Source organism: Anomaloglossus baeobatrachus, chromosome 1 (genome assembly GCF_048569485.1).
Source record: "Anomaloglossus baeobatrachus isolate aAnoBae1 chromosome 1, aAnoBae1.hap1, whole genome shotgun sequence".
Lineage (NCBI taxonomy): Eukaryota > Metazoa > Chordata > Amphibia > Anura > Aromobatidae > Anomaloglossus > Anomaloglossus baeobatrachus.
The window spans coordinates 897,398,028-897,423,235 of record NC_134353.1 but is presented as its reverse complement, the minus strand read 5'-3'; the positions used below and the strand labels follow the sequence as shown (position 1 = coordinate 897,423,235).

Genomic DNA, 25,208 nt, shown 5'->3' with positions numbered 1-25,208 from the left:
TAGGCAGTCATGTTCTATGGCGCTCGCTGTGACTGAAATGTAGCAGAGCTGAATCGCCGTGAGAACTCGTGTGGATTATGTGGGACCTGCAGGGGTCTTTCGGGGGTAATAAAAGGGTGAAAGAGGGTGCCTTTTTTTGTCTTTTGGGTATGTTATTTTTGCTGTGTACCGCATGTTGTTTTTTAAATTTATTTTTTTTAACAAGGATTATATAGAAAGTTGCTTATCTTTGCATTTAAGGTACAAAGTATATTGTAAAAATCCATTCCTTCATCTTTAGTTCCTCTGAAAGGCAGTTTTCAGAATGATCCAAATTTTAGATTCTTCTCTTGTGCGAGTGTCCCTCTCAGTAATACAGGCTGGATGTACAGTAAGTTTACAAAGTATATTATAAAGTCATAAACGTTTATTATATAATCGAGCTTTCATGGTAACTCTTCCACTGTGTGCCTTGGACAACTTTCCCGATATTTCTTATGCTCCCGACACCACCCATGTAAGTGCACTGTGAGCTTTCTGTGCAGTGGGGTTTTACGTGTGGGCACCACTTATGTGACCTCGCCATGAGAGGCAGCTACAGCCGCAGTAACAATTGAGGATTTGTCCTTTCTGTAGTTTTCTCAGGAGATCCCGATGACTGATTTCCGTGTCTTCCTTTAGATATCCCCGAGGAAGAAGCAAAATATTGGACTAAGAAGCTGGAGCAGATTAACACCCTGGGAGAGGCCGGAGAGGTGCGTGTATTTATAGTGCCTTGTTCTCAGAAGGAGCAAGGTCAGCCGAGGAGCGTGCCGCGCCTGCCGCTCATGTACTTCTCTGTATCCATGGAATCTGCTTCCACTACCGCAGGGCATCGCCATTATCGACATAACCGCGCGCAGCAGCCCGGTGCAAACAGAATTCTCTGTATATGGAGAAAAAGCAAAGTTTGTATATACCGTAGTTAGATAAATGTAAGTACAAAGCTGTCATTCTGGGTTAAAGGAGGTACATGGGTTGAAAATAAAAAGACCTCGGTCCATCTAGTTCAACCTTCCTCCACCAATTACATTTTTGTCACTAAATAGTCTATGACTGACATTGTTATGTGTACTGAGGAAATCATCCAGCCCTTTTTTAAAAAGATGTGATAGTATCTGTGTGAGGTAAATCCGGAGATATGACGATAAATCATGATGTTCAAGTATGTCAGGAAGCCCTCTCCTGGTGTCACCCCCCCTTTCCTTCACACAACTGGTTTAGCAACAAATCCCATGGCCATGTCCTGTGATATGGAAATTAGGTGGCTTAGGGACAATGGACACAGGATGACTCCCTGCCGTCACCCTGTAACAAGAGTTGTATCTCATTAGCAAGGCTATGGAAATAGCCAGACAGAACGACTCCAGTAAAAAATGGTTCATATCTCGCAAGCCATATTTCCGATAAATATGGCAACCATAAAAATGGTGTCTCCGCATGTGGACGATGCCGGCACCCCCTTTTTATGGGAGCAGGACATTGGGAAATGCCCCAGGCGTGATATCAGCCAATGGGGAACTGGCAGACAGGTCATGAGTCCCCTCGTTCTGTAGCTAAATTCATAACTGTCACAATGAGAGCATTGGCGTCCGCCTACGACGCTCCCAGGCCAAGTTATGGCCATATTCCATGTTGTGGATTTTGTCCATAACTCCAGCCAGGGGTGGAGCAGTGCTTCCCTGTGAGGTCACTAAGGTAGGAGGGGACCTAGATTGCCCAGGTTGATAACCCTACTTCGGCCATTTTCCAGTGTTCTTCTGCTCGGGGGCCTGGTTGGGAAAGACCTGTGAGGGAGTTCCTGGAAACCTGGTCTACAGCGCCCCCCTGTGGCCAGACGCAACAAGGTAACTGCTGGAACTGTGTATGCCTGTTTGTAACCCATGCTTTGATTGTAACTGTACTCTGACATAACTGTATATTCTGTAGATTCCCTATTGTATATATTGTAGTTCTAGTGTGCTTTAGGCTGATTAAATTATATAATTAATCTTGGGCTGTTCTGTTATCTCGATCTTGAATCCCACGTCTGTGTGTTCGGCTAATAGTTACCGTAAATCGGTTGGTGGCAGCGAATTGTGCCAAGGATTATTGTGGGGAGGCCAGTGAGATTCGGGGAGATTTTATATATTCCGCCCGCGGAGGTCGGGGGAATATATACCTTACTCTCACCGGGGACCCTTCAATAATCGGCATAAGTAGTATAGCGGCCTCCTTGCTTATTGTCGGGCAATTCCATAATTGGCCTGACTATAAGAGGGGCGCTAGAGAGCGCGTCACGTGCTCTGTCTGTCGGTCGGGAGGTATAAAGGAGGGGTGACCCCCACTTGTTACCCCCCGATTGTGACGTACTGGTAGCCAGCGCGGGGGATTTCTGAGTGACCCCCCCGGTGGTTTGTGACATATTGGTGGCATAGCGGTGGGATCGAGATAATAGTGTGTGTGAGTGTGAGACCCATACTCCCAGACACTAAAGACTGCCTGCAGCAGCTGTGGCTGCTGGGGTCTTCAGACTAGCTCAACACTAGAGTGTCAGAGTGCAGATACTGTAAGGTGTGTGGAGGCATCAGGTGTCAGTTCTGTGTCAGTGACCAAAAGTCTGCAAGAATGGCTGATGGCACCAGGAGCAGAGCTATGCAACTGGCCAATGCTAAGGCAGGAGCCGAAGAGAGGGAGGACGGTGCTGTGGACAGCAATGAGGAGGTTGCCCACGAGTCCTCCAGGAGCTCGACGCCAGAAAACCGTTCTGCCGAGGACATTGCGCAACCTGGCACTGCTGGACAAGATGAGGAGGAGCTCACCCAAGGTTCCTCAACGAGCCAGATGCCAGCCCTCCGCTCTGAAAGGGACAGTGAATCGCCTAGCTCTGCAGCGTGCCGCAGATCACCACGTGCCATTCCACCGAGCCTGGGAGGCTCGGATAGCCTTCTTCAAATGGCTATGGCCCTTCTCCAGGCTGGAGACCAGAAGGGCTACAAGGAACTCCTGGCAGAGCGCAGGGCAGAGCGGCACGCAGAGCGTGAGGCTGCGGAGCGAGAGCGGCAGGCAGCGCGTGAAGAGCGAGAGCGACAGGCAGACCGTGACTACCAGCTGCAGCTAGCTCAGCTCCGGCCCTCATCAGCCACATGTGACCTTCGAGACACCAAACTTCCAAAGGTCCGTGTTGAGGACTTCCCAGTGCTGGAGAAGGATGGAGACTTGGACTCTTTCTTGACTGCTTTTGAACGGACTTGCTTGCAGCACCATCTGGACAAGGACCAGTGGGCCAAATACCTGACCCCCCGTTTAAGGGGTAAGGCCCTGGATGTCCTTGGGGACTTGCCTGCTGAGGCAGATCAGGGCTACGACACCATCAAGCGGGCCCTGATCCAACAGTACAACCTCACTCCAGAGTCCTACCGCAAGAAGTTCCGGAGCCTACAGAAGGGACCAAAGGACTCCTGGGCTGACCACCGGCGGGCACTTGCCCGAGCTGCCGACCACTGGACCCAAGGCCTGCAGCTTTCCACCGGACCGGAGATCCTGGACTTGTTCATCACGGAGCAACTCTTGTGGAACTGCCCTGAGGATCTCCGCCAGTTCATCCGAGACCAGAAGCCAAAGGGGTCCACGGCTACAGCTGCCCTTGCCGATGACTACACCAACAACCGGGCCCCTGAGGCCAGGAGAGCGGCCACCAGCAGCACCTGGAGAGGGGGTAAGATGAATTCTGCGACTGCCCCACCTGCCCCTAGACTGCAGGGGGTGTCCCCCTCAACTCCCCTCTCCAGGCCCGTGGCAGAACCAAGACGGTGCCACCAGTGCAACTTACCTGGACACTTCAAGGCCATGTGCCCTCAGCGTCCCAAGGCCCCGGCTCCGTCCCCGTCCCAAGGGCCGCCCAAGGTGTATTGTGTGGGTGGGGGTGGTGGTAGGTCCCTGGACAGCTTCCAACCTGTCACCGTCGGCCGGTCTGTGACCATAGGACTGCGAGACAGCGCCTCGGAGGTGACTCTGGTGCGGCCTGAGATGGTGTCCCCCCAAGACTTGATCCCTGGAAAAACCCTCGCTGTCTCCGGGATTGGAGGCACTGACCCGGCGCTGCCTGTTGCTGACATTTATGTGGACTGGGGCGCAGGGCGAGGGGTGAGGGAGGTGGGGGTAACTGATCGGATCCCTGCAAACGTGCTACTTGGGACAGATTTGGGGCAGATAACCTCCCAGTTTGGGCCCCAACCAAGGGCTGAACCTTCAGCCCGTACTGACATGACTCCTAACAATGTTAATGTGTTATCTATGAATGATGTAAGGGAGGAGGGAGTGAACTCTGATATTTCTGCTTGCACAGACACCATAGACACACACACAGCTGCAGCTGTGACAGGGGAGGGGGTCAGAGAAAGGTGTGACAATGCCTCTACAAGTAACCAGCCTGTGAGCTGGGATCTGTTGCCCTCTGCAGGGATAAGCAGAGAGCGGGGTGCTGCAGGGGGAGGACCAGTGTGTGGGGTGGGGGCTACCACAGCAAATGTGGGGTCCCCAGAGATTTCACAGCGGGGTTCTGTTGCTGCAGGAGGGGAACAGGCAGGTGAGATTGGGGCCGGTCCAGGAGCGGAGGTGCTCCCAGGTAAGATCTCGGTGCATGGTTCCCCCACAACCGGGGTGTCAGGAAGCCAGGTAGGTCTGCCTGAACCGGCGACTTGGTCAGGAACGGAGGAGGAGCAGGCACGACCCACGGTCGCAGCGGCTGTGGCCGCTGTCACCCGCAGTGGGAGTGCTGGAAGCCAAGGGGCCTCCCGGAGGTCCGATAGCTCTTCCCCTTCTGACCAAGTGGCAGCCGAGTCAGGTGGAGGCCAGGACACAGGTCCCGGGGTACTGACTGAAGATGTGACAGTCTCGTCGATTCTGGCCACATCTAGTCAGGGGTTTCAGGCAGCGTTAGAAGCTGACGACAGCCTGAAAGCTCTTAAGGAGCAGGCGGCACAGCCTCCCTCGGACTCGGACCCGGAGCGAGTGGTCTGGGACCAAGGACGGCTGTACCGGGCCACGGTCCAGCAGGGTTCACCGGAGGCGTGGCCCAGGGACCGACAGTTGGTGGTACCCTATCCGTTCCGGACGGAGTTGTTGCGGATCGCACATGAGATTCCGATGGCCGGACACCTAGGGATCGCTAAGACCAAGGCCAGGTTAAACCAGCATTTCTACTGGCCAAAAATGGGGGCCGATGTGGCTGCCTACTGCCGTTCGTGTGAAACCTGTCAGAGAGTGGGGAAGGCGGGGCCACACCCCAAAGCCCCACTAGTATCTCTGCCAATCATCGATGAGCCTTTCAGGAGGGTGGCTGTGGATCTGGTCGGCCCGCTGGCCATCCCCAGCAGCTCCGGGAAACGCTTCATACTGACGGTAGTGGACTATGCCACCCGGTACCCAGAAGCAGTGGCCTTGTCGTCCATTCGGGCTGACAAGGTGGCCACCGCATTGCTGGAGATTTTCTCCCGAGTGGGTTTTCCCCAGGAAATGCTCACTGACCGGGGGACCCAATTCATGTCCCAGCTGATGGAGGCCCTCTGTAAGCAAGTCCAGGTGCGACATCTGGTGGCCAGCCCGTACCATCCACAGACTAATGGCCTGTGCGAGCGGTTCAATGGCACCTTAAAGCAGATGCTTAAGATGTTGGTCGACTCCCATGGGCGTGACTGGGAGCGGTATCTCCCACACCTGTTATTTGCTTACCGGGAGGTTCCACAGGCCTCAACAGGATTCTCACCGTTTGAGCTCCTGTACGGGCGACGTGTGCGGGGCCCCCTGGCTCTGGTGAAAGAGGCTTGGGAAGGGGATTTGGCCACCCCTGGAGTGTCGGTTATCGAGTATGTCATGCGCTTCCGGGACAAAATGCAGGCCTTGACGCAACTGGTACACGACAATATAGCTCAAGCCCAGGCCGATCAGAAGCGTTGGTACGACCAGAACGCTTGTGAGAGGACCTACCAAGTGGGTCAAAAGGTGTGGGTACTGGTCCCCGTACCACAGGACAAGCTTCAGGCAGCCTGGGAAGGCCCATACCTCGTGTACCAGCAGCTCAACCCTGTAACGTACCTGGTCACCCTGGACCCTGCCCGTGGAAGGCGGAAGCCCTTCCATGTGAACATGATGAAGGCACATCATGAGCGGGAGGCATGTGCGCTCCCCGTGTGCAACCTGCCCGAGGAGGGAGAAGCGGAAACCCTCTTGGATATGCTAGCCCAGGTTAGGGCAGGCGGATCCATTGAGGATGTGGAGGTTGGCCACCAGCTCTTGGAGGACCAACGGTCCCAGCTGTGGGCCACCCTACACCCCTTCCGGGGGTTGTTTACCAACCAGCCCGGAAGGACTGACTTGGCTGTCCATCACGTGGACACTGGGGATCATCCCCCGATCCGGCGTTCAGCATATCGGGTCTCCCTGGAGGTGCAGCAACACATGCGCCAGGAGATTGACGAGATGCTGAAGCTGGGGGTGATCCAGGCATCCAACAGCGCTTGGGCCTCGCCTGTAGTCCTCGTCCCTAAGAAGGACCGAACCACTCGGTTCTGCGTGGACTACAGGGGGCTCAATGCTGTCACGGTCGCCGATGCGTACCCAATGCCACGCATCGATGACCTGCTCGATCAGTTGGCCGGGGCTCAGTACCTGACCATCATGGATCTGAGCCGGGGATATTGGCAGATCCCCCTGACTCGCAAGGCCAGGGAACGCTCTGCCTTTATTACCCCATTTGGACTGTACGAGTCCACGGTGATGCCATTCGGGATGAGGAATGCCCCTGCCACTTTCCAGCGGATGGTCAACACCCTGCTCAAGGGACTTGAAGGGTACGCGGCCGCGTACCTAGATGACATTGCCGTCTTCAGTCCCACCTGGGAGGACCACCTAGAGCATCTAGCACAGGTGCTCAGGCGGATCCACCGGGCAGGTTTGACCATCAAGCCGGGAAAGTGTCAGCTGGCCATGAGCGAGGTCCAGTACCTCGGTCACCGGGTAGGTGGGAGAACACTGAAGCCCGAGCCTGAGAAAGTGGAGGCCATCGCATCCTGGCCCACCCCCAGGACCAAGAAGCAGGTGATGTCCTTCTTGGGGACCGCTGGGTACTATAGGAGGTTTGTTCCATGCTATAGTAGCCTGGCAAAGCCCTTGACGGACCTCACCAAGAAGAAGCTGCCCTCTGCAGTCGATTGGACAATGGACTGCGAGACAGCCTTCCGGGCCCTAAAGGACGCCCTGTCCAGCCCGCCCGTGCTACAGGCAGCCGACTTCACGCGGCCGTTTGTAGTACAGACCGACGCCAGTGACTTCGGCCTCGGTGCGGTGCTCAGCCAGGTGGACTCTGCGAGCCAAGAGCACCCAGTCTTGTACCTGAGCAGGAAGCTGTTACCAAGGGAAGTTGCCTATTCCACGATGGAGAAGGAGTGCCTGGCCATAGTGTGGGCCCTGCAGCGTCTGCAACCCTATCTATACGGGCGCCACTTCATCGTGGAGACGGACCACAATCCCCTCAGCTGGTTGCACACCGTCTCTGGGACGAATGGGCGATTGTTGCGATGGAGCCTTGCGCTCCAGCAATACAACTTCACCATTCGCCACAAAAGGGGCCGTGACCACGGTAACGCAGACGGGCTGTCCCGACAAGGAGAGGTCGCGGACGGGCGCACGGGGGAACACCGGAGTGTGCTGCCCCCTAGCGCCCTCAAAAGGGGGGAGGTGTGAGGTAAATCCGGAGATATGACGATAAATCATGATGTTCAAGTATGTCAGGAAGCCCTCTCCTGGTGTCACCCCCCCTTTCCTTCACACAACTGGTTTAGCAACAAATCCCATGGCCATGTCCTGTGATATGGAAATTAGGTGGCTTAGGGACAATGGACACAGGATGACTCCCTGCCGTCACCCTGTAACAAGAGTTGTATCTCATTAGCAAGGCTATGGAAATAGCCAGACAGAACGACTCCAGTAAAAAATGGTTCATATCTCGCAAGCCATATTTCCGATAAATATGGCAACCATAAAAATGGTGTCTCCGCATGTGGACGATGCCGGCACCCCCTTTTTATGGGAGCAGGACATTGGGAAATGCCCCAGGCGTGATATCAGCCAATGGGGAACTGGCAGACAGGTCATGAGTCCCCTCGTTCTGTAGCTAAATTCATAACTGTCACAATGAGAGCATTGGCGTCCGCCTACGACGCTCCCAGGCCAAGTTATGGCCATATTCCATGTTGTGGATTTTGTCCATAACTCCAGCCAGGGGTGGAGCAGTGCTTCCCTGTGAGGTCACTAAGGTAGGAGGGGACCTGGATTGCCCAGGTTGATAACCCTACTTCGGCCATTTTCCAGTGTTCTTCTGCTCGGGGGCCTGGTTGGGAAAGACCTGTGAGGGAGTTCCTGGAAACCTGGTCTACAGCGCCCCCCTGTGGCCAGACGCAACAAGGTAACTGCTGGAACTGTGTATGCCTGTTTGTAACCCATGCTTTGATTGTAACTGTACTCTGACATAACTGTATATTCTGTAGATTCCCTATTGTATATATTGTAGTTCTAGTGTGCTTTAGGCTGATTAAATTATATAATTAATCTTGGGCTGTTCTGTTATCTCGATCTTGAATCCCACGTCTGTGTGTTCGGCTAATAGTTACCGTAAATCGGTTGGTGGCAGCGAATTGTGCCAAGGATTATTGTGGGGAGGCCAGTGAGATTCGGGGAGATTTTATATATTCCGCCCGCGGAGGTCGGGGGAATATATACCTTACTCTCACCGGGGACCCTTCAATAATCGGCATAAGTAGTATAGCGGCCTCCTTGCTTATTGTCGGGCAATTCCATAATTGGCCTGACTATAGGAGGGGCGCTAGAGAGCGCGTCACGTGCTCTGTCTGTCGGTCGGGAGGTATAAAGGAGGGGTGACCCCCACTTGTTACCCCCCGATTGTGACGTACTGGTAGCCAGCGCGGGGGATTTCTGAGTGACCCCCCCGGTGGTTTGTGACAATCTGCCATTACTACCTCTTGTGGTCGGCAATCCACAGTCTGACTGCTCTAACTGTAAAGAACCCTTTCCTATTTAGCTGCCAGAATCTCCTTTCTTCTACCCTCAGTAAGTGCCCCTGGTCCTTAGTATTGTCTTTGGAAGGAATAAGTCATGTGGCAGTCCTTTGTATTGACCACACATGTGGTGGCCACTGACTTTACTGAGATCCGTTTACTTGCAGTCACAGGTGGAGTGCTGTGGGAGCCTCCAGCTGTGCCTCGCAACTAACCTGAGGGATGTCACCGCTGATCGCATGGCTCATTCATTCTGTGCCTGAAGCCCACAGCGGGCAGTCATGTTTTGAGGTGCTCCCTGTGCGCTTCAGATGTAGCCGAGCTGGAATAATCGTGGGACCTCGTGTGGATTATAACGTACCTGCAGCGGTGTCTCCAGATGCAGCAACATGCTACATGAAAGAGCTGGTCCGGAGTGTGTGGACTGTGAACCTGTGCAGGCCAAATATTGCCGCTGACTTCTGCTTTCCAGGACCATATAACAACTTGCTCTCACAAGGAGACCACCAGTTCAGTTTAAACCAGCACTCTTAACTTGATGGTTCAACCTTATCTTTACACACGAGATGGTGGCCACACGTCTCGGTTAAGCAAAGTATAATCACGCATTCTCAGTTTCCACTGGATTGTTTCCAATGTTACTGGTCCTGAGAGTCCCAGCACAACCTATTCTAATCCTACTGTCCAATTCGTGATGGTCAACTTACCTTCCAGCAGCTCCATGACCAGTCTCTTCATTGAGGTTTTGTCTTATGGCCAGAGTTGAGCCTTGTGCTCCCAGACACTTCAGTATCCACGTCTCTTCTTCTCATAGAGGAAGCGGTCAAGGGGTAGCCACTAGTGCTAAGGAAGGGCCTTGGGCTCTGGAACGTTTGGGGAGACTCCGCCCAGGGAAGGCAACTCTGCTCATGTCTCACTCCGTTCCGACTGATTACCTTTTAGCCTTGGGCCTAATCTCAAAAGTCCTGTTCTCCAGACCCTTCTATATGGGGCCACTCTTTATGGCGACTGATCTCTACCCTCACTGTTCTCTAGTGCTCATTCACACTATCACCATTCCTGTCTCCCTTCTTCTCTTTCCGCCACAAGTCGCCCACTGCATGCGACCTTCATGACCTACAGACTATCCATCCATATCTATTGCCGCTAGGTCTTCACTAATTCCCCCAGATGGACCCATCTGTTTCCCTATGTTAACTCCTCCCATTGTGGGCTAGTGCAACACTTAACTGTCTCAGACCCTGCTCACTGTCTGTTGCTGAGCAGAACTCAACCTCCCAACAGGACACTGGCACAACTTCATACATGAAAACATAACCTGTTACATCACATCACATTAACTTCACAGTGAAAGACATATGATATCTTGCATGACAATTCACATACCACATTAGTTACAAAAGACGCAGGACACAATTTTACATTGCATTAAGTGGCAGTACAATAACATGATAGGTGTCTTCATGGGAAAGAACGCAACAGCACCCAGTCTACTTCCTTACGCTTCTTCTGACAGGGCGGTCGGCTGCTTCTTCGGACGGGCCGGTGGGCGGCTGCTTCTTCAGACGGGCCGGTGGGCGGCTGCTTCTTCTTCGGACGGGCCGGTGGGCGGCTGCTTCTTCTTCGGACGGGCCGGTGGGCGGCTGCTTCTTCTTCGGACGGGCCGGTGGGCGGCTGCTTCTTCTTCGGACGGGCCGGTGGGCGGCTGCTTCTTCTTCGGACGGGCCGGTGGGCGGCTGCTTCTTCTTCGGACGGGCCGGTGGGCGGCTGCTTCTTCTTCGGACGGGCCGGTGGGCGGCTGCTTCTTCTTCGGACGGGCCGGTGGGCGGCTGCTTCTTCTTCGGACGGGCCGGTGGGCGGCTGCTTCTTCTTCGGACGGGCCGGTGGGCGGCTGCTTCTTCTTCGGACGGGCCGGTGGGCGGCTGCTTCTTCTTCGGACGGGCCGGTGGGCGGCTGCTTCTTCTTCGGACGGGCCGGTGGGCTGTCTTGTGCTTCCTCTGCCAGAAATCACTACACCTCTCTGCCATCTTGCACAGCGCTTTATGCGCAGGGAGTGCACTGTATCGTCACTTACCACCACTCCCGTTGCGGTCCATATTTCTATGGATTACTCTGACAGGTTTCCTTTTTGTTTTGACTTGTGCAAGATCAAAACCTAAAATCTTCCAAGTAAAGCAGAATTCGTTTTTCCTTCTACCCGGCAATTATCCTCCCACAGCTCACAGCGGATCTCATCTCACACAGCAAATAATAGTAACTCGCCGCTCGCTGTGCAGGCAGCCGCTCGCTGCGCGCCTGTGTGACACTGCACATGTTGGATACCTCCTGTGTACAGCACAATTACAGGTCACGTCACAGCAAACATATACTTCTCTGCTACCCATCCTCCATATCACATAATAGGGGAGAGGTGTGGGGGGCTTCATGGATTTATAAGCTCGTCTTTTTATTTTCGGTAAATTGACGGTGCGAGCACGCATATCAATATTTATCAACACTTAGTTCCCGCCTTTAAAGAGGTTTAAAGGGATGAGAAAAAACGGCGCCACTCACTACTCCGTTTTATACACGTGAAAAGGATCTGAACTGTAATACCAGACACAACCTGTGCACAAGAGTGGCGCTGTGTCTGAAATAAAGAGAAATTTATTTGTAGTCCTGGATGATGCTCTCAAATCCATTAATTAAAAAAATATAATCTACCATGTGTAATATTCTGGTGCAGTGTTCTGTGCATTTGGTGCTGGCTGTGGACACAGGCAGCGCCGCACTGTGTGGGACAGGTGCAGATTCTGAGCTCAGTCCAGACACGCGGTGGACCTTTTGCACTTGCCCACATTGCCCTGTCCCTTATCTTTGTAATAAGAGCATGATTGATTCTCCATTGCTTCTTCATTACTTTTGGAGAAATACACATGCAAAGTCCCCCTTTTATAAAGGGTTTAACTGGGACAGTGATATTGATAGCCAGTCATTAAAATTAGTGATGGGCGAACCCACAGATATTCGGAATCGGCGTGTCCAAACGGAAGAAAACCCCCCAAAAAACCCAGTTTGGGCCTGGAATTGGTTTCTGATGTCTGGCCGGACTCTGAATTATGCACCGTAAGATGGTGGTAGAAAGGGCTAGGGGGGTTGGAGCAAAAGTGTAATACTTTTGTTTCCCTTGCGACGGTAACCCTACTTCCGGGGCTGCTCACTACCCTCGTGCATATGCACACCTCACTGGCGGTCCCGGCACCTGTGATTGGTTGCAGTTAGACTGCGCCCCCACCCTGTGTAACAGCGTATCTTGAGTGCTTGGAATCACACACACTGCTTATGTATAGGGGTGTAAAAATAAATAAATTGGCTTAGGGTCCCCCATATTATGATACCCAGAACAGATAAATCAAACTGCTACTGGCTGCAGTCCCCAGCTGTGTGCTTATATTGGCTGTGCATCAAAAGAGGAACAACTGCATGCGACTTTTTTAAATAAATATTTAAATCATTTAAAAAAAAAAAAAAAACTGCGTGCCGTTCCTCCCAGTTTTGATGCTCAGCCATGATAAAACTGACAGCTGGGGGCTGGTGTTCTCGGGCTGGGGAAACCCATGGTTATTGGAACCCCCGCCAGTCTAAAACAGCAGCCTGCAGCTGCCCAGAATTGTCGGATCCATTGGATGTGACAATCGCAGCACTTTACCCGGCTCATCCAGATTGCCCTAGTGCATTGACAATTGGGGTAATATCAACTCACTAAGCCCTAGATTAGAAATGGGAGGCTTCTGAGACCCCTCCCTCTCCCCGTTACTTGTCTGTAAGTGTAAAAGAAATCAACACAAACACCAAAAAAATCCTTTATTTGAAATAGAATACAAAACAACACCACACACTCTTTCACCACTTTATTAACTGGAAACGCCCAGTTCCAACGTAATCAACATGTAATCCACTTGACGATCCTAGCTCTGCTACATACATACTGAAGTCACAACATGCAGGTACAGAACATGTCCGCACTCTGTGCGCTTCAGGCAGAGACTGTCTGAGCCGCAGGGATGATCAGTGACATCACTCAGTTTATCTGCTGTCACAGCTGAAGGTTCCCACGGTACCCCACCTTTGACCACAGGTGAACTGGCCTCAGGTGACCTAAGTTCACAGACCTGTATCTCCTGGCAGAAAACCGCGTTTTTTTGACAAGAGCTGCAGATTGGTGCTGAAATTTATACACCATATTCATGCACCAATTCTGCATCTCCTGGCAAAAAAATTGCATCACTACCACATCATTTTTTTTGCTAGAAGATGCAGATTCGATGCAAATATATGGTGTGTGTAAATTTCAGCACCAAATCTGCATCTCTTTTGGAAAAAAAAGTGGTTTTCTGCCAGGAGATGCAGTTCTGTGAATTTGGTGACCTCCGAACCTGAGGTGAAGTCACGGAGTTTGAGGTTACCTGAGGTCAGTTTACCTTCGGTCACAGGTGGGGTATTGTGGGAACCTCCAGCTATGACCGCAGATAAATTGAGTTACGTCATCGCTGCGACTAAGGCCCCTATCACATATCAGGTTTTTGGTCTCAGTCACTATCCGTTGGCTTGACGGATCTGTTGAGGATTGTGGACAAACTGATGCGACGGATTCATTTTTTGATGGATCCATCTAGCTGGGGGCTGGTAATAAATTGGAGCATGCTCAGTTTTAAAAAAAAACAAAAAAACAGAATCCGTCCCCGGATTCTGTCATTTGATGGATTACGACGGATCCTGCGCCCTTAGGCTTCTATTCTACCAATTGATCCGTTGCTGTCCGATTTTTCGACGTAGACAAAAACCAGTACTTTGGACGTAGTCTTCGTCTGCCAGACAAACAATTCTCAATGGATGAAATGTGAGGCCATCTGTCGCAATCCGTCGCTTATACCAGTCGATGAGAAAAAAACTGATCCATCGTCATCAGTCGCCAGATCCGGTTTTTTTTGTTTGTTTTTTTTTTTTTTTTTTCAAAATTTGACGGATTGTGACTGGCTGCAAAAAACTGATGTGTTAAAGGGGCCTAAGTCAGTCTCTGCCTGAAGCCACAGCGTGTGGCCATGTTCTGTGCCTATGCGCTGGGCCTTCAGTATGTATGTAGCAGAGCCGGAATAGTCATGGAACCTCGTGGATTACATCAGATCTGGGTGTTGGCACTTAATAAAAGGGTGAAAGAGGGTGATTTTTTTTTTTTTTGTATTTATTTCAAATAAAGGATTTTTTTTACTTTTTTTGTCTCTTTCCACTTACAGATTACTAATGATGGGGTGTCATAGACCCCTCCCATTACTAATGTAGGGTTTAGTGGCAGCTGTGAACTGTTATTAACCCCTGATCTTACCCCAATTGCCATGGTAACAGGGAAATCTGGATGAGCCGGATAAAATGCCGCAATTGTCATATTTAATGCATGCGACCATTCTGGGCGGCTGCAGGCTGCTATTTTTAGGCTGGGGGTGCATTATCATGGGCCTCCCAAACCTGAGAATACCAGCCCCATTTTGATATCATGGGTGGATATCAAAATTCGGGGGGACCGAGAACAGTTTTTCAAATTTTGTATTTATTTAAATAATTGAAGCTGCATGAGATCCCTCTTATTGTGATCTACAGCCAAGACAAGTATATGGCTGGGGACTGCTGGGTATCACAATATGAGGGGACCCTATCCCAATTTTTTTTTTTTTTTAAATTTATTTTTACACCACTATACACACGTAGACAAAACGTGTGATTCTAAGCAGGAAGATGCTGTCACATAGGGTGGGGGTGCCGTCTGACTGCAACCAATCAGACGCCGGGACTGTTGTTGGGCGGGTGATGGAGTGAATATGCATGAGGGTAATGAGCGGCCCAGGAAGTAGCGTTACAGCCGCATGGAGACTGGTAAGTATGATGCGCCTGCTTTATTCCTAGTTTTCCATTTTCCTTTTTTCCTTACCTGGATGACCGGATCTGCATAGCTATGTAACTCTGGGCCTGGGATTGGTGCACGGGGAATGGGTATCTCGTGTGGATCCAGACTTCGGATCGCCCATCACTAATTTGAATAGATCAATATTCGATCTATTATCAGGTCCTGTGTCGGGCTTTAGTATTTATAAGTCTATGTATTCCTTTTGTCTCCTTTCCAGTATCCCTACACGGAGGATGTGCAGAATAAACCGCTGCCCACGGCCGTCTCCCAGTGCTGTAAGTTTTTACTTGACATCTATTTTTTTTTTTTTTGTTTTGTGTATAGTGATTTATTTTTGCAGTGTTACATGTCAATCTGACTGATCACCACTCCACATCCCAGCATATTATATGATTATGGGGCCGGTGTGTGCAGCTGCTCTAGGTCATAGGTTTTATGTGAACCATGCTTGATGGCCCCAACGGATGGAACAATATTCGTTTTTCAGGTTTGATACATTTCTTGCTCCTTCTTTGCATAAATCACAATCTGCTGTTTGTTGGGGGTCTGGAGTGCCAGCAAATCCCAAAATAAGTAGTCGGTGGTAAGATATTTACCTCTTACATTCCTGATGAAATGACAATTCTGGAGCTTCTGATCCCTCGTTGTGGTATAAGAAGAATGATTCACCATGTTATATATTGTGTAAATGCGGCGTGTGCGGAAGCTGGAAAGTGCTCTTTAAATTGTGTGACTGCGCATTTTCCGTTTTAACCCTACGTATTACAGAGAGTGAAATCCACTGTGAAAGCCTCCATCACAAAATGACCTGCGACAGTCTCACTGGATGTCGGTCATTAAGTTATTGCATGTATCGATCTATATCTATATAATATAATGCAAACATTTTTTTTTTTTATTCAGTGGTGGGATGAGATTTCCTTCTCTGCTAGTGTAACAGGCTGCAGATTTTCCTCCATGAATAAAAACAAACCGTATCCCTGCATTTCCTGCACTTTCAGACACCTTTATCTAATTTGATAGCTAAAGTGATAAATATGCAATGTCTTTCCTCGATAAAATGCTTGCATACTGCTGCCACTAGGTGTCTCCCTTCTGCTGTTCACTGCCTGTTGTCAAATGTAATCAGTCTCTAGCAGCAAAGACAATGATATGGATTACAGGAAGTGGAGGCGGGTTTTTGTCTTTTTTTACATGAAGTGGGGGCGGTGCTTTATTTTTACGGGAAGTGGGGGGGTTCCCCTTCACAGGAAGTGGCGGCGGGGCGTTTCCCCTTCACAGGAAGTGGGGGCGGGGCGTTTCCCCTTCACAGGAAGTGGGGGCGGGGCGTTTCCCCTTCACAGGAAGTGGGGGCGGGGCGTTTCCCCTTCACAGGAAGTGGGGGCGGGGCGTTTCCCCTTCACAGGAAGTGGGGGCGGGGCGTTTCCCCTTCACAGGAAGTGGGGGCGGGGCGTTTCCCCTTCACAGGAAGTGGGGGCGGGGCGTTTCCCCTTCACAGGAAGTGGGGTTGGGGCGTTTCCCCTTCACAGGAAGTGGGGTTGGGGCGTTTCCCCTTCACAGGAAGTGGGGGTTGGGGCGTTTCCCCTTCACAGGAAGTGGGGGTTGGGGCGTTTCCCCTTCACAGGAAGTGGGGGCGGGGCGTTTCCCCTTCACAGGAAGTGGGGGCGGGGCGTTTCCCCTTCACAGGAAGTGGGGGCGGGGCGTTTCCCCTTCACAGGAAGTGGGGGCGGGGCGTTCCCCCCCCTGTTCAGGAAGTGGGGGCGGGGCGTTTCCACCTTTTCAGGAAGTGGGGCGGGGCGTATCCCCCTTTTCAGGAAGTGAGTGAGACTTTCCTACAGAAAGTGGGGATGGGGCTTTGCCTCTTTTCAGGATGTGGTTTACTGTCTGGCAAAATGCATAACAGACATGATATACCTACCTTTTTTTGGTAGGTATCAGTTTTGCCCTTTCTTGGGGGAGGGCGTGATAGTAAAACCATACTTATCTTCAGATTTTATATGAAATGACTTGTATGCTTTAAAGGGAGAATGTGAACCCCGATTTGCTAATTAAACCACTCCTATTTGTGTAGGGCCTAAGACCCCGACATACTTTTCTATGTGTAGTATAACTTGTAGTGGTTTAGTTGACATTATTTTTTTTTCATATGTTAATGAGGAGGCTTTGGTGCGGCCAAAGGGCCCAGTGCACATTACACCCCCTAAATTTGTTTACTGAGCACTGTCATCTCTTCACTGGCAGCACTGAAGCGGGCACTGCCCGAACTCGGCAGCCGCACTCTGTGTCACTGCCGGCTGTGATCACTGGCTTCAGTACCGAGTGACAGCTGCAGACCGGAGCCATCGATGGGAGCCAGCAATAACACTACGTGGGAGCGGCTGCAGACCGGAGCCATCGATTGGAGCCAGCAATAACACTACGTGGGAGCGGCTGCAGACCGGAGCCATCGATGGGAGCCAGCAATAACACTACGTGGGAGCGGCTGCAGACCGGAGCCATCAATGGGAGCCAGCAATAACACTACGTGGGAGCGGCTGCAGACCGGAGCCATCGATGGGAGCCAGCAATAACACTACGTGGGAGCGGCTGCAGACCGGAGCCATCGATTGGAGCCAGCAATAACACTACGTGGGAGCGGCTGCAGACCGGAGCCATCGATGGGAGCCAGCAATAACACTACGTGGGAGCGGCTGCAGACCGGAGCCATCAATGGGAGCCAGCAATAACACTACGTGGGAGCGGCTGCAGACCGGAGCCAGCGATGGGAGCCGGCAATAACACTATGTGGGAGCGGCTGCGGAGCAGAGCTATCAATGGGAGGTGTCAATACCAATATGTGAGAGTGGCTGTGGCCCGGAGCCATCGATGGGAGCCGGTAAGAACACTACGTGAGAGTAGCTGCAGACCGGAGCCATCGATGGGAGCCGGTAAGAACACTACGTGAGAGTAGCTGCAGACCGGAGCCATCGATGGGAGCCGGCAATAACACTTAATGGGAGAGGCTGTGGACCAGATCCATTGATGGGAGTCGGCAATTACACTATGTGAAAGCAGCTGCAGACCAGAACAGTCAATGGGAGCCGACAATAACAATTTGAGAGTGGCTGCAGCGGGCAGATTGAGGTGCCAAGGTGCAATAAAGCCCCCCTTTTTTGCCTATGAAATCCATTAAACACCCCCCCCCAAAAAAAAAACAAACAAAACTATACTCCGTTACATATGAGTTGCAGTGATTTCTGCAGTTTTGGTTGTATAGCTGCGTGCGATCCATGCCAGTACACATCACATAGTGCAGCTCCGTGTTCCAGCCGTATGCCCCTGGATTATCACCTTGTTGTTCTCCTAATGTTGTCCAGCTCAATACGGTAGGTGCCATTATGGCTTTCATGTCTGTCGCTGAATTCGGAGCTTTTCTTCAGTCGCTCTGCACGAATTCAGATAACCTGTAAACTTTCCGAGCGCAAAATAGAAAATGAAATAAATTGTCCCCCCTTCCCCTGCGGACATCCACATTGGCGGCTGCGGTAATAAACAAGCGGCGGGCAGGCGGCGGTGGGCACATTAGACGCTGTCCTCAATAATGTAGGTTCAGTTCTGAATACATTTTTTCAATTCTGTTTTAGTTTAGCAATTAATAAGCAGCCGGCTCCGGGGAAACGTCTGCGCCCGCTCGGCTTTTTTCCTTTATTCTGTATAATTTAATAAGCCCTTTTTAGGAGAAGATATCACTTCTGTACCATGAAAGAAGCCTGACAATGTCACCGAGCTGCAGAAAGAATAGGCAGAATATACCCTATTAACTGTTTAAGGCTATGTCCGCACACTGCATCTTTTACTGCGTTTTTAGAACATGACTGCCCGCTGTGAGGTTCAAGCAGAGACTGAAGTGAGCCGCACGATCAGCAATGACGTCACTCAAGTTAGCCGTGGCCACAACTGGATTCCTCCACCTGTGACGGCAAATCACTTAAGTGAAGTCACCGCTGATCGCGTGGCTCACTTCAGTCGCTGCTTGAACCTCACAGCGGGCAGTCATGTTTTATGGCACTCGCTGTGAGCTTCAGATGTAGCAGTGCTGGAAGCGCTATTTGACCTCATGTGGTTTATGGCAGACCTGCAGGGGTGTTTTGGTGGGGGGTTAATAAAGTGGTGAAAGAGGGTGCTTTTTTCATTTATTGCAAATGACCATTTTTTGGGTGTTTTTGTGTTCATTTAATTTCACTTACAGATTAGTGATAAGGGGTGTCTCATAGATGTCAGCCATAACTAATCTAGGGCTTGGTGGTAGTTGTTGACTGCCAATTACCCCTTATTATCCAGATTGCCACCGTACCAGGGCAACAGCAAGAGCCGGGTCCAGCATCAGAATTGGCACATCTAATGGATACGCCACTTCTGGGGAGTCTGCGGTCTTCTATTGCAGGGTTCCCCAACTCCAGTCCTCAAGGCCCACCAACAGTGCATGTTTTCAGGATTTCCTTAGCATTGCACTGCTGTTGGAACCAGCACCTGGGCAGGTAATTACATTAACACCTGTGCAATACTAAGGAAATCCCAAAAACCTGCACTGTTGCTGGGCCTTGAGGACTGGAGTTGGGGACCTCTGTTCTATTGTTAGCCAGGAAAGGGCCAAATAACAATGACCCTTCCCACCCTAATAATATTAGCCCCCAGTTGTCTGCTGTACTTTGGTTGGTTTTAGAAAAATGGGAGTTTTAGAATTAAATTTAAATTTTAGAAAAAAATTTTTCATTTTATCAAATAATGAAAAAAAAGTGGGATCCCTCTATTATTCATAACTTATCATGTTTTATTTCTTTTAAAAAAGCGCATTAGCAAAAACGCAGCAACATGTGATGCATTTTTGGGCCATAATCTGTGTTTCTGTGACCACAAGATAAAAAGAGGCAGCGTGCGGACATAATTGCACAGCCTGAGAGTACATGGACGTGATAATTGTCATAGCTGTGGTTTTGTTACACTGTATCTGGTCTATGAAACCATTGTGTTCAAGCTGATATACATTACTTAAAATAATTTATATTCTTAATTTAGAAACTGAAGGAATTTCAGTAAAATAGAATGATCGCACAGGGTCAGACATTTGGACCCTGCCCCAATCCTAATTCTGAACAGATTCCTGCGCAGCGGCTTCAGCTCTTCGTCCCCTGCGCAGCGGCTTCAGCTCTTCGTCCCCTGCGCAGCGGCTTCAGCTCTTCTTCCACTGCGCAGCGGCTTCAGCTCTTCGTCCACTGCGCAGCGGCTTCAGCTCTTCGTCCACTGCGCAGCGGCTTCAGCTCTTCGTCCCCTGCGCTGCGTCTCCTGGAGTGCCGTTTTTTGTAACATTTTCTGAGACTGCTGAAAATAGTGGGGCACTGTCCTCTGCTACATTCATTGTCTATTGCTCGCCAGGAATAGTGGAGCGCTGTGGTCTGCTACATTCATTGTCTATTTCCAGCAATTCATAGCCCATGAATGGAGTGGAACACTGTGGATGGATGTAGCAGAGCACAGCACTCCAATATGCCTGGCAGTCACATAGACAATGAATGGAGCTGGTCACAGCACTCCACTATTCCTGGTAGTCCATAGGCAATGGATGTAGCAGAGCACTGTACTCCACTATTCCTGCCAGTCCCATAGATGATGAATATAGCAGAGCACAGCGCTCTATTATTCCTGTCAGTCCCATAGAGATGAACATTCATGATCACTTCTTCTTCCTTTTCTGGCTCCAGAGTCCCGCTCTCTGGATCGTAGGGGGTCCCAGCTGTCTGACCCTGTGTGAATAGGAGAAAACTTTTTAATACTTTGGTTTTTTTTGCTTTTTTTTTTCCTTTTGTTACAAACAACCTTTTTGCATTGCACAGATCACTGGGGGATGCTTGGCTTTCCTGGGCGTTTTGAGGTTTCCTTCCCAGGATTTGTGGGGTCCGCCACCTTACACTGTGACGTGTCCTTTTATCGTGTCCTCTGTTGTGCGCAACTGATCATTTGCTCTTCTCCCCCATCCGCAGTGTTACCTGTGACTGCGACACAGGGGCAGCCATATATATTGGTGTCGATACATTTTTATTTTTTTTCATCGTGACCGTAAATTTGATGGGAACCATCTCTAATCTATATATAACCCGTGCGGGGGCGGGAGGTGCTCACGGCTCCACACTCCCACGTCTCGAGGTGATTCACACCGTAGAAGCTCGGATTTTCTTTTTCCCTCCCATCTTCTTGTGCAACTTTTCGAGACGCCTTTGCTGACTCCGCTAATTCTCCGTGTGATACTTTCCTATAAGACGTCTTTGATTTCCACAACATGACAGCCACTTGGGCAGGCTAAACGCCTGATTAAAGCAAAATAAAATCCGTTGCACCCCGGGGTTCGGCCGCTCGGAGGGGAAGGACGGCCGAGGGTTTTCCAATGCGCTGAATCCTGTGACACTCGAGAGAACAATCTTCTTCGCCACTTTGTAATTAGCGGAGAGATCTTCTAATTGAGGAGGCAGATGGCAGCTCCGTCGGGTGACAGCACCGTATTATTACCAGGGCCGGCATCCAGTTGTCATGGAGAAAATGAACTAGTGCGAGGCTATTTATTACACATCCAGCCCAGGAAGCGGTTGATACGAAGGGGTTAATTAGAATGTAATTAGGTGACACGCACAATTTTTTTTTTTTTTTTTTTTTTTTTTTTTTTTTTTTTTTTTTTTGCATCTTTCTCAAATGAAGGGAGCAGATGCAAATGCAAAGGGGAAAAAGTTTATTCATATTTAGTTTTTTTTTTTTTTTAATTTTATTTTTTTTATTTGCATATCCTTTAATAACGGAATTTGCATAATCCTGGAGCGTTTTACATATGGACCATTAATTTTCTGCTTGACACATAGATTCAGTAATGTGTCAGAATGAGCCGGCATCGGCCCGTTACTCACTGTGGGATCTGTGGGGGTTTTCTGTATGGGAAATCGCAGGCTCCGATCCCTGCTTTTGTTTTTTGAGCTTGGACACCAATTTTTTTTTTTTATTTTTTTTTCCCCACCTCCATCCTAGTTTGCTGCTAGGATAGGTAGGAAGTCAAATGTATAATTGAAGAATATTAAAGTAGATATTTGAGACCCGCTTATCCCTTTTGGATGTGACCCTTCCCTCCTCCTCAGCCACCCTTTTTTGAGGCAACCACCCCCCTCACCCGCCCTTTTTGAAGGTGACCTCCTACTCCCTCCAGCCCACTTTCGACTGCGCTTTTTGGAGTCAGACCACCCCACCCACCTTTTTTAGAGGCGTTCTTTCCTTCTTCTCCACCCACTCTTTTTGGAGGTGATCCCCACCCTTTTTAGCAACAGGGCAACCTTCCCACCTCCCCCTCGCCTGTCCTTTTTGCAGGCAACCCCAAGCAAAACACACCCCTCTCGCCCATTCTTTTTGAAGGCGACCCCTCCTTTGCCCACCCTTCTTGGAGGGGCCCATCTCTCTCGCTTTTTTCCCCCTCGCCTGACCTTTTATGAGGCAACCCTCCCCCCTTCGGCCTGCCTTTTGTGGAGACTTTCTTCTCACCTCCTCACCCACCCTTTTGGACCCCCCCCCACCGCGCTGTCCCTTCCCCCTCTTCCTTTCTTACCATTTTTGGACACTACACCTCCCCCCCTCCCTCCTCCCACTATTTTTGGAGGAACCCCCCCTCCCTTCTTCGCTCACCCTTTTTGGACACTACACCTCCCCCTCTTTCTCCTCCCACCATTTTTGGAGGCAACCCCCTTCCTTCCCCTTCCTCGCTCAACCTTTTTGGACACTACACCTCCCCCTCTTTCTCCTCCCACCAACACTACACCTCCCCCTCTTTCTCCTCCCACCATTTTTGGAGGCACCCCCCCCCCCCTTCCTCGCTCAACCTTTTTGGATGCGACACCTCGTCTGTCATTTTTGGTGGCAAACCCCTGCCTCAACCACCCTTTTTGGAGACTCCTTCCTTTATTGCAGCAATCACCTGATTAGTTTTTGTTTTTCTTAACTCGCAATTTAGTTGCAAGTTTTATAATCTTGGTTTCTTGCCCTGCTGCAACCATATTCTGAATTTCTGCCTTTACACAGGAGCAGCTAACCTGAAGAAGCTGAGCTGCAGTTTAAAGCACAGAGGAGAGAGCTTTAATCTGAGCCTTTTAACAAAACAAGGTGGTGACAGGTTTGGATCAGGATGAATTGATAAGCTCATTATATGGAGGAATAGATTCAAACCGATTTTGCAATATTTTTCCTTAATGACGACTGCTCCATCAAGTACCCTGTTTTCTCGAACATAAGACCTACCCCGAAAATAAACCCTAGTACACTACAGTTCAAAAGTTTAGGGTCACTTAGATATTTCCTTATTTTTGAAAGAAAAGCAAATTTTTTTTTTCAATGACGTTAACATTAAATTAAACAGTAATACACTCTGTACATTGTTAATGTGGTAAATGACTGTTGCTGCAAACGTCTGTTTCTCTAGTCCCTTCCACGACAGCATAGGAGGTTGTCTCTCCACGCCTTAATTGGGACAGGAAGTACAAGAGGTTTAAAAGGACCCTCCCACCTCCCACAGCCAGTGTCTTTCCTGTCCCCATGGGGCATGGAGAGGTTTTTTATTTTCTCCTATGCTGTGGTGGCCGGCGAACTACAGTATAAATTTTTTTTTTTTTTTTTTTTTTTCCCCTGTTACCTTAAGCCGGGCAGCATCGGTCGGGCCTTCGCCGCTCCTCCCTTGCTGTTCCCTCACGCTGTGGGGGACCGCTGCTCCAGCCTTCCGGAACTCCTCTGGGGTGATGCAGGCTGTGGAGCTCCCCGGCCGGCGTCCTCCCTGAGCCGCCGGCCGCTTCCTGCATGCACGCTGCTGGAGCGATCCGGAAGTGCTCCCGGGGGCGGGACTTCCGGTCTAGCGAACTTCCGGTTGAGCGCTTCCGGTTCGCGGAGGCAGCGTGGAGGACACGCCGACACTGACACGGCCTGTCCGGGACCGGATGCAGGAGGCGGGGAACGTTAGCCGTCACTGGGGGGGCAGGCCCTTCTGCATAAGGGCTGCCGTGAAGACGTCAGATTCATGGTAAGCGACCGTGCTCCCTGTCATGTCTTCCGCTGCAGCTGCATCTGCAGAGCCCAGTGTGCCCCCTGCTACTGTAAGTATGGAGGGGGATGGTCCCTCAGGCATAGGTCTCAAAGGATTTATGGCTCTCTGGTCTGTGTTTTCTAGGAGGACAAGGCCACTAAGAAAGTTGACAGAAATGAAAAGTCAGAGAAGTCTGAGAAGTCAGAGAAGGCTGACAAGTCCGATAAGCCGGATAGACCTGACAGATTTGAAAAAATTAAAAAATGTCCTGTCTGTATAAAGAAGCTCCCTGCAGTATGGGACAAAAAGCTTTGCCAACAATGTACGGACCAGATTGTTAGGGCTGAACAACCGTCCCTGATAGACGAGTTGCGGTCCATGATGAAACAGGAGATTCAGGCCTCACTGGCCTCCCTCCCTGCTCCTGGCCCTGCTCCTGGCCCCTCTTCTCCAAAGAAGAGAAAACTCCAGTCAGCCCCGTCTGATCAGGAGGACGCTGATTCCACCTCTGAGGTTCCTGATGAAGGTCTTCCCTCTGGGAGGACTGACCAGTCCTTTCTGTTTCCCTCAGAAGATTTGGGGGATCTTATTGGGGCAGTTCGGAGCACTATAGGGTTAGAGGAAGTGCAGTCTCTTCCCTCAATCCAGGATGAAATGTTTGCTGGCCTGAAAACAGTCAAACAATTAGGATTTCCGGTTCATGCCAATATTCTGGATATTGTCTCTCAGGAATGGGAATTTCCTGAGAGGCGGGTACGGAGATAGCCCTAGACGCCGGTTTCCTCTAGAACCTTCTGGATTACATTGGGAGGTCCCGAAAGTAGACGTACAGGTGGCTAGGGTAGCTAAACAAACGGCACTTCCCTTTGAAGATACTTCCCAACTTAAGGATCAGATGGATAGGAAGGTAGAAGGCCTAATGAAGCGATCCTGGGAGGCATCGTCTTCTTCTATTCAGGCTAACATTGCCTCCACTTGTGTATCCAGGTCCCTAATTAGGTGGTTAGACCAGTTGGAGGCTCATATTTCCCAAGGGACCCCTAGGGAGGAATTGCTGGAATCCTTCCCCTTGCTTAGGAAGGCTACCAGTTTTTTGGCAGATACCTCGGTGGAATCTGTCCGC

General features: G+C 50.5%; 1 protein-coding gene across 3 annotated transcripts in view; it reads left to right on the top strand.

The window, feature by feature from the left end:
• UNC13B (unc-13 homolog B) overlaps nt 1–25,208 on the top strand; it is a 436,326-nt gene that overhangs the window by 125,367 nt on the left and 285,751 nt on the right. For all 3 annotated transcript variants that reach the window (XM_075327051.1, XM_075327042.1, XM_075327033.1), the window contains exons 6-7: nt 661–734; nt 15,227–15,284. In XM_075327051.1, coding sequence (XP_075183166.1) covers nt 661–734; nt 15,227–15,284 — 132 coding nt within the window. The remainder of the gene's footprint in view (nt 1–660; nt 735–15,226; nt 15,285–25,208) is intronic.